The sequence below is a fragment of the Camellia sinensis genome, unplaced genomic scaffold, assembly GCF_055761805.1.
Source record: "Camellia sinensis isolate YWXY unplaced genomic scaffold, ASM5576180v1 Unanchor3, whole genome shotgun sequence".
NCBI classification, from domain to species: Eukaryota; Viridiplantae; Streptophyta; class Magnoliopsida; order Ericales; family Theaceae; genus Camellia; species Camellia sinensis.
Window position 1 is genome coordinate 20,844,991 of NW_028129178.1, and position 9,806 is coordinate 20,854,796.

At 48.2% G+C, this 9,806-nt stretch overlaps 1 protein-coding gene and 1 long non-coding RNA gene across 2 annotated transcripts; both read left to right on the forward strand.

The window, feature by feature from the left end:
* Nucleotides 1-3,140: 3,140 nt before the first annotated feature.
* Nucleotides 3,141-4,262, forward strand: LOC145816228 (uncharacterized). The gene is made up of 3 exons (XR_014358667.1): nucleotides 3,141-3,461; nucleotides 3,714-3,875; nucleotides 3,963-4,262. It is a non-coding gene; the product is annotated as an uncharacterized LOC145816228 (long non-coding RNA).
* A 352-nt stretch (nucleotides 4,263-4,614) lies between these two features.
* Nucleotides 4,615-5,352, forward strand: LOC145816187 (uncharacterized). The gene is made up of 2 exons (XM_082912481.1): nucleotides 4,615-4,711; nucleotides 4,954-5,352. The coding sequence occupies exons 1-2, from the start codon at nucleotides 4,646-4,648 to the stop codon at nucleotides 5,236-5,238; spliced, it is 351 nt and encodes a 116-aa protein (XP_082768607.1). The 5' UTR covers nucleotides 4,615-4,645; the 3' UTR covers nucleotides 5,239-5,352.
* Nucleotides 5,353-9,806: the final 4,454 nt, after the last annotated feature.

Sequence of the window (9,806 nt, forward strand, 5' to 3'; positions counted from 1 at the left end):
GCCGTTCGAACTCTAGTTTCCACCGTCCCAGTTGGTCTTCTAGGAACTCGTCGCAAGCACAGGCAGGTGGCTTTACCAGACCACCGAAAAGTCGTTCGGGCACGACAAACACCGAAGGAATTGCACCTTCAGAGGATTTAAGGTCTCCTAGACCGGGATGCAAAATGTATGCATGACAATGCATGTTTTTTTGTTTGTTTTTTTTTGAAATGCAAATGATGCAAGTGATGCATGTTGCATGAAATGCGCGACAACACGCGGCTTAAGATATGTACAAAGCAATAGTGTGCACACCAATGCAATAAAGGTCTTGCACCTTCCAAGGATTTAAGGTCTCCTAGACCGTACGTGTTTAAGGTCTCGCCAGACCATGCGTGTTTAAGGTCTCGCCAGACCACGGGGGTATTTACAAGACGCGTGACAATGCGCTGAAGGTTGCACCTCCAAAGGATTTAAGGTCTCCTAGACCGTGCGTGTTTAAGGTCTCGCCAGACTGTGCGTGTTTAAGGTCTCGCCCGACCATGCGTGTTTAAGGTCTCGCCAGACCACGGTGGTATTTACAAGACTCGTGACAATGCGCTGAAGGTTTCGCACCTCCAAAGGATTTAAGGTCTCCTCGACCGTGCGTGTTTAAGGTCTCGCCAGACCATGCGTGTTTAAGGTCTCGCCAGACCACGGTGGTATTGCACGACGGCATGATGCGCAAAATAGCGCAATGCGTTAGGCAACGCGAGTGCACAGGACAGTGCGATGGAATGCATGCAAAATGCAATGAGATGCGCAAAACAACGCGAAATTGAAATGCACAAAACAGTGCAATGCGCAGAACAGCGCGAACAATACAATGCACAAAACAGTGCGATGCGCAGAACAGCGCGAACAATACAATGCACAAAACAGTGCGATGCGCAGAACAGCGCAAAATTTGAAATGCACAAAACAGTGCAATGCGCAGAACAGCGCGAACAATTCAATGCACAAAACAGTGCGATGCGCAGAACAGCGCGAACAAAATACAATGCACTAACAAGTGCAAGTAAGGTGCGCAAGATAGCGCGAACAAATGCAATGCACTAACAAGTGCAATTAAGGTGCGCAAGATAGCGCGAACAAATGCAATGCACAAAATAGTGTGATGCGCAAAATAGCGCGAAGAAAATGTGATGCACAAAACAGTGCGGTGCCAAGTGTGACGTGCATGCCACACGGAGTGTAAATGGGCTTAAATGCGCGACAACGTAAGTATTCCGAAATGCATGACAATGCATGGAATGGAAATGCAATGATGATGCATGGGAGATGTGCACGACAATGCAAAGGGGTGCGTGTTGCAACGCATGTAACACGCGCATAACAACGCAAATGTGTGACGCACGACAGCGCGATGTAATGCACCGAAGTAGTGTGATGAACTTGTGCAACACACATGGGGCAACTTTTGAATTCAAAAGGATACAAAAAGGATACACCTTGCATGAATTCGAGTGCCACGCACTGGAGACACGGCCTGCGGTCAAAACGGAGGTCGGTTGAGCGTCGGAGATGCACTTTCTTGCACTTTCTTGAGCTATGAAGACCCAAAACAATTCAAATGGCCTAAACAAGGCTGTGGGAACCCCACCGGCAGAAAGGGGAGGCCACCGGCTGGCCATCGGCACAAAAACAATTCTATCGGCACAAAAAAGTGCCGGCCGGCACAAAACATTGCCGACCGGCAAACAGTTGCTGAATCGGGGCAGTTCTGTCTTTTCACTTCGGGCATTATAAAATAGGGCTTGAAAACCCTATTCTTCACTTTTCCACCGCCGAAAATTCTTGCCCTCTCTCTCTAGAGTGCTTCTCTCTTATTTTTTTGTCCATTTCTTCGCGTTCTACGCTCGTTTCGTCGTCGGATTCGCGATCCTCTTCACGTTTCGGACATTTTCCACCGATCACATTCTCGTTTCGGTGCCTCGTTCGGCGTTCTCGCCTTCTCGGGGTTTGTTCCCCTCACTTTCCTCTTCATCTCCGTGCCTCTTCACATTCCGGCCTCCCCGGCCATTTCCGACCCTCTCGGGAGTTGACTTTTCAGTTGACTCTTCGTATTCCGGCTCGGTTTTCCCTTTTCCGGCCATTTTCACACTATTCTCTACATGGCGGACGACATTCTACGTGTCGGGACTCCCCCGGACCACGAGATGGATCCCGGGGTCGAGCTCTTACCACTGAGCGAGCGCCCGTTCGACCCGGCGACCTACCGGCCGGCGATCCACGTTCTGCCCCCAGACGGCCTGCGTCAGTTCCGGAGCTTTGAGAGGTACGCGGCCCCTGAGCTACTACTACGCGAGCCTACCTCCCACCTTTCATTCGGCACTCCCGAGGTAACTCTTCATCTTCTGCTTTACTTTCTGCAATGTAGGATACAAAACTGCCATAGTTAGCTGTATTCTTTAATTGCTGAAATCTGATATGCCGTAGACCATAGTTGACTGTAAACATACATACAACTGATATCTGCTCGAGACTGACACATGCACACACACTGCACTAGCCCTGAATCACCCAAACACACGGCACACACTGTATTCTACTGCACACACACTGGTACCCAGTATTTGTCTGAATCTGTCAAACTTGCATACATGCCACATCTATTCTGAAACACCTAAACACGCTGACACAGCACACGTATTTTACTGTAAGCACACCGGCACCCGATATTTGCCTGAAACTGACAAACTTGCATACATGCCATATCTGTCTTTTCAAAACTGCATTTTGAATGTTGTCTTGCCATTGTCATTTTCTGTTTGCAGGAGGGTTCCCATACCATTCGCGGGTATGGGAATACTGGTGCGCGGGAGTGGTATGACGAGCTCCCTGATGCGGTCCAGCGCATCGTGGATCGGGCGGGCTTCGGCACCTTCTGCCGAGGGCTCTCCAGGTTGTCCACCTGCAGACCTCTTCTCGCCGCTCTGGCGGAGAGGTGGTGGGACACTACCGATTCTTTCCACTTTTCTGCTGCGGGGGATATGACGATGACCCCTTATGACTTCTCGATGCTCACAGGCATCGGGGTAGGGGGGGATCCGATCCATTTCGACACCGACATGGATGAGTGGACCGCCGCTCAGGTCCATCTACTGGGGGAGGCCCCACCGCTAGCTCGTCCAGGCTTCGTCCGATATTCCTGGTTCGAGGCACAGTTCAGGGTCCAGCCCGCACTGGGGGAGGAGACTCAGATGACCGAGGAGGACGTGGAGAGGTATGCCCGCGGCTTCCTCATGTTCCTGTTCGGGACTACTATCTTCGCCGACCGGGCGAACACCGTGCCTCTCTGCCTCCTCAGCGCACTGGTGGACGTCCGAGACATTCTGCACTACGATTGGGGCGGCGCCGCCCTGGCCACCCTGTACGGCTATATGAGCTCGGCTTCTCGCGGCAGCGGCCAGCTGCTCGGAGGTTACTGGCGGGCTTGGGAGGTACATTTCTACTCCGCTTTTCATTTCTGTCTCGTACTTTCTGTACTCTGTACACTGCACACACTGCGGTCTGCTTTACACTTACTGTATACTGTACACACGACACACACATACATTCTGCTTTACACTGACTGTACACTGCTCACACTGTACACTGTACACAATACACGGCTCAACACACGGCTCTGCCATTTCTGCTTTATTCTGTATATCCTGCTTTATCTGATGGCCATACTGACATCTGTTTTGCAGTTGTGGGTTTACGCCTACTTCCCTAGGCTTGCACCCGTACCAGTCGCGGAGCCTCCTCCGGCTGTCCCGTTCTCGAGTCGTTTTGACGGGAGATGCACCCGGCGACCGCGGGAGACATTCGGCTTCTTCCGCCGATATTTCGACACCATCACCCCGGCTGAGGTATGCTTTACTTACAGTTCATTTAGGCTTCGCTTTCCCACTGCATATTTCAATAACAGTAGATAACAAACTGTGTGTCACTTTCAGATCACATGGCGGCCATGGGCTTCGCTGCCGTCGGCGATGCGGGGTCTGTTCCCTGGTGCTGAGGAGACCTCGCGTTTCCGGATCTTGCTAGAGGGCCTTGTCTGTCGGGCTTGGTACCTGGGGGAGCGTTTTCTACGCCAGACCCGCGGGTTACCTGAGCAGATAGTCCCGGTTCACCCTCCTGCAGAGATGAGGGAGACCGAGGGGCTGACCCCTGAGCAGCTGGATGATTACTCCATCGGCTGGGAGGAGGCCGGCTTCCGAGGCACCGGCGACTATCAGGAGTACGTGCGGACGTACCTGATGCGACCTTTGAGCGGCCGTCGAGCAGAGGGGGCCAGGCCTGTAGCATCGGCGGCTGGGGCCGAAGCAGGAGTAGGGGCCGGATCTTCGAGGAGGGCCCGAGTCCGTGGCAGGGGCGGAGTGCGGGGTGGACGAGGAGCTGGGTGGCCTGCCCTACCCGCTGTGCTGACTTTCCAGGGGCAGGGTGGGGCGACCTATCAGATCCCCTTCGCCCCTCCACCGGCTGGGCATGAGTTCATTGACGTCCCCGACCTTCCGCCGGTATGTATCACTGCACTTCGTACAGTTATTTCATTTCAGTTTACTTGATATTCCACAGAATACTAATGCATCTGATACCTTTGCAGGCTTCTTCTGAGTACACCCGTCAGTCGTTGGCGATGAATGCCTCGATGATGGGGATGCTCCAGCGGACATTTGACCTCCTGGCTGTCTACAGCATACCGGTACGTCCTTCTGACACTGGCCTCAAACCATTCATACACTGCTTTGTATAATTTGATGCACGGCACAACACCCGACATACTGATCTCGCAGCATCTGATACACTGCATACACTGCATTCTGCACTGTACTCTGTACTGATAAACTGCTCACGGCATTCATACACTGTATTCACACACTGCATTCTGCACTGATAAACTGTCTACAGTATACTGATGCATTTCACTTTTGTGCACTTTTTCAGCCTCCTTTCCAGATTCCCATGGCAGGAGGTGCTCCAGCTAGACCTTCTGTCCCTGCTCGGGGGGGAGACGAGGAGGGCAGGATATTTCCCCGCACTAGGGGTGGGCGTACTCACGTCGGGAGTAGCTCGCGAGCTCCAGTTCCGGACGACGACGACGACGATGAGTCAGAGGCAGAGGCAGGGTCATCGGAGGAGGAGACCGGAGACGGTTCTAGCTCGGGCTCTGACGACGACGCTGACGATGCTCCTGGACCTTCGTCCAGGAAGAGGACCAGGACGGACTGACAGCCCTTGGAGTCGCTGGACACAGATGCAGATTTTTGCTATCTTTTCTTTCTTTCTACTTTTCTTTTTGTTGGTAGATAGATTACCTTGTACTGCCGCAGGCAGATTTTTGTTTCCAAAGCTTGTACATTTGAAAAGATAGTGAAATGAAACAGCCTTTTTATCTGAAAAAGTGTTTACATTTACACATTTCATGTGTTGCATCGCATCTCATCATGTTACACCTCAATGTAAACGGAACTGATTGGTTGTCTGAAAATTGAACACTTGCACTGTAATAATCAGATAACTTGAACAGCCAACAACAAAATACACCCAAGCAACCCACTGCCTGATTCTTGAACACACAGCCCTTACTCTGTTGGGGATTGATCTGCATGCAGCACAAAACACAGCATTCGGTTCATTCTACACACAGCAAACTCTGAACAAACGGCCCAATCTGACAAGACGGAGCTCAAAGACGGAACCGGTTGGAGTCGAAATACGCTTGAACGTAGAGAATGGCACGGCATCCTGAGCATAAATGATTTTTGAAATCAAATGAGGGTTTTTCAAATCGGGATATCGAGCCTACCACTGAACACAGCGGGGAGGACTTAAACAAAGAGGTACACGACCTAAACACAACGAGACACGCTCGGGAGAGACTCAAAACAAAAGACGAGACCGTCAAATGAAAGAGACACGACACACAGACGCGTAAACGAAGATGGGGGACCTCGGACCACGAGGAGCCAGTTCAATCTGGGTATTGTTTCCCACCCTTTCTCATTTGTGATCCTCACATCACTCGACTCTGAAGCTCGGATTTTCTCTCAAAACCCTTTTCCTCTCTTTTCTCTCAACTCACACCTCTCTATTCTTCATTCTCTCATTTTTCATCCCTCCCCGGGGTGTTTGATGGATAAATGGAAAGGTGCGGGTTCATGCTCAACACCGTTAGCTCACGGCTATTTCTTCTGGCGGGCAGAGTGCTCTTCTGGCAAGTACGTTGATGACGGGGGAAAGAGAGCGCCTGACTCAACTGTGCCCCTAGTTCATCATTTTAACCATTCTTTCGTTTTTGCTTTCTACTAAAACGGTTTTGATCAAAACGAGAGTCGGATTAACGTACTTGTTCGATTTTTGATTTGAAAAGCATGCAAGTCAGGCTGCAAGTACTGAAAATTTTCCTTTTGGGGTCCAAGACAATGGTCCAGTTTTGGAAAATGAGATAGTTTTCGAGAAAATATTCAACCTCAGTAAAAATTTTCAAAAACTATTTTTCAAACAGCTGATGCTCAACAAGCATGAAACTTACCCTTCGAGATGCGCAACCTCGGATCGGAGGCAATGGAAAATTGCCCCTGGTTTGAAGGAGGGTGGGAGGCAACGGAAAGTTGCCCCTAGTTTGAATGGCGGCTCGCGGCGGGTGGTGGCAACGGAAAGTTGCCCCTTGTTTGGGATGGTGCCGCAGCAATCCGCAGACAGTCTTCATTGGCGGTGGTTGATCTCTTGGACACAGCGATGACGAAGACGGTCACAACAAATATATGGACACAGTCACCTTGGAAGGTGTTGGCAACTGGACCTTGGGATGAAATCGAAACCATTGCATGGACTGAGACGCTTATGAAAGCGTTGGGGGCTGGACTTCATGATGAAGTTGCCTACGTATCCCAAACATGGGAATCAAGCCTTACGTAGTTCCGGTTAAGGTCCACTCGTGGGAGCTCGTGCTACAGTTCGGACTCGATTTGTGTCACGGTTCTTAATCTGAACCAAAGAGTCCAAATCTGGCAAATCGTTTGAGAAAACAGATTTTTTGAAAAAGTAGTGCCAAACATGGACTGCTTTGCCAGATACAGAGTTGCCACCTAAATATTTTTTAAAATGGGGAAATTTAGGAAACCCTGACTCGGTGCCGAAGGCCACATGTCCGTCATCACCGGAGTTGTCTCGGCTCGGGAGCTTGGGTACGATCGGGGAAGGTCAGCTATGAGCACCCCCTTTCGCCCGGTCCGAAGACCGGCCTCTACTAACCGTGATATCCGTTTTTAAAAACTTTATGTGTTCTTATTCCATTTATTAGCCTAGAATTACTATGTTATGCGCACAGCAAACAAGTATAGACTAGATTGCCTAATTTGGAAAGAAACATTGCATATCCGTTCATTTCGAAAATGCTTTGGAATTTGCTACTCGCAAGTAGGCTAAAATGCGGATTTCAACGAGTCTTTCCAACTCAAACAATCCAACCTTCACCCACAGGCATTCAAAACAGTTTAACACATAAGCATCTAGCCACATGTTAAGCATGCTGTTATGGTAACATTCACACTCATGCGATATGCTAAAGCGGAAATACTTACCTAGTACTCCGTGCCAAAACAAAGAACTTGTTAGCAAACATGCATGATCCAAGTCCATGTGAAGTGCCTAATGCATCGCATACAAAATGTCGCTAAGATAGGCTCGGCTAATCCTAGACATGTCATGTGAAAATGCACAATTATCACATATTCAATTTGGAATTGAAGTACTGATGCAGTTAGCATGATGTTCCGAGCCTAATGCATGTCAACAAATGCATGAATGCACGCATGCATAGCATAAGGTATGCTAAAATAAATGTGCCCTAATCTACCATCATAAGCAGGTAAATAAAAGGGAGGAAAGAAGTGGGGATTGGAAGACATTCACACCACCCACACACGCTTATTACAGATTTGCCCTCGCTCGGAGGGACCAAATAAATATTACAAATTAATTAACTACGCAAGCTAATTAAATATTACAAATTAATTAATTAACAAATTAACTAATTAATTAAAGCAGGAAAACGCCTCGAGAAGCGTGCCACCATGCGCAAGCCGCCTCGAGAAGCGTGCCACCACACACACATGCACATAAGGACCAACACTTAAGCATGAATCAAACAACATTCAAGCACACTTGAAAGGAGGGATCATGGACTAATTAGCATGCAACATGAGCCCTAAAATCATGTTATAAAATGATGCCAAATCAAGTTATAAATCAAGCCAAAACATGCAAAGAGTAGTCCAAGTGTTCAAGGCAAATCAATAATGCATTGAACTACACTTATCATGACCAAACATGGCATGCATTAAACAACTAAAAACAGATTTTTAGCATGTTAAGACAAGGCCAAAGGACTCCTTAGATGGCATCTAAGTGGCCCAAATACAAAGGCATACACCATGGCCAAAACATGGAGCATTGCAACACATGCTTTCAAAGCATTAAAGAGACATGCAAGGCAATCCAACAAGCATGGAAATGGGACTGAAATAGCATGTAGGATGATTCCAAATCATCAAAACAATGCAAAGATGGCATGCTACACATGCACATACTCAAGGCCAACAAGCCCAAATACAAAAGAGCTATATAATGCATGCTAAAATCAACCCAAATACTTATGGACAGACCTAGAACATGGCAAAATAAGCACATAATCTTCACAAGACTAAGCCTAAAACATGCTCCAACAAAGGCTAACAACCTAAGGCACATTAAGGCATAAACAAGGCATTACATGGCAACTATGCTAAACATGCATGGAGTTCCAAAACCAACTTGAAATCATGTTATACCATGGATATATAAGCATGAAAAACAAACCAAACATGCTCAACACACACTCAAGCATAGGCTTCCTTAAGAGGCCAAAATATGCCCTTTTCAAGGACAACAAGGAGAGGGGATGGCCCTCTCCTTCTTGGGACTTCAAAGGGTCATCTTCACCACTGAAATCCCCCAAGATTTCAGTGGTGAAGAGACCTCAACACCAAAATCCCGGAGCTAACACAAAAAGGCTCAAAATGAGGCCTTTTGAGGCCTAAGGGTGGTCAACACCCCTCAAACAACAAAACACTCTTAATAAACAATAAAGAGGGCTTAAAAATAGAACTTTTTTATGTTATACAATAATCACAAAAACAGCTCTAAGACTAGTAGAAAATCAATGCAAAAAAGGGAAAAAAAGACTAGTTTCTCACCCTTGATGCCTTCTTCAACAAAGATGCTCCAATGGCCTCCTTGAGCTTGAATCCAAGACCAAAACTTCAAAACACACTCTTTAGAACCTCAGCTCCTAGAGGAAGGTGAAACACTAGGTGTTTGTGTGCAATAGTGAGACACAAAACACCTAGTGTGCAAAATGAGAGGGAAAGAGAGATAGGTGAGTGTATCTAACCCTAACCCTAGAAAACCAGAGCTCTCCTCTGTATTTTCCTCTCTCTAAAATGTCTAAAGCCTCCTTTGCCTTAGAGAGAGTTCCTCTCTATATGCCTCTTGTAAAGCTTACAAGACAAGCTTTGCAAGAGGGAGATCCCTCCATACACGTGGAGGGGAGCAAAATCAATACAGCTGTCCTAAAATATCTACAAAAGCAGATGAACAGCAATCGGCCGGCAAAAAATGCCATCTTGGCCAAACAAAGTGCCGACCGGCACAAAAAAGTGCTGACCGGCAACAAATAGTGCCGACCGGCAAACTAAATTGCCGGTGGCAGCAAAAACCAGCCGGTGGCATCTAGCCACTGCCGGTGATGGGTGGGG

Excerpts from the sequence above, each read along its gene's own strand:
- LOC145816187 (XM_082912481.1), top strand. The coding sequence starts at position 4,646 with ATGAATGCCTCGATGATGGGGATGCTCCAGCGGACATTTGACCTCCTG. Across the intron at positions 4,712-4,953 it reads TGGCTGTCTACAGCATACCG|CCTCCTTTCCAGATTCCCAT; the intron begins GTACGTCCTTCT and ends GCACTTTTTCAG.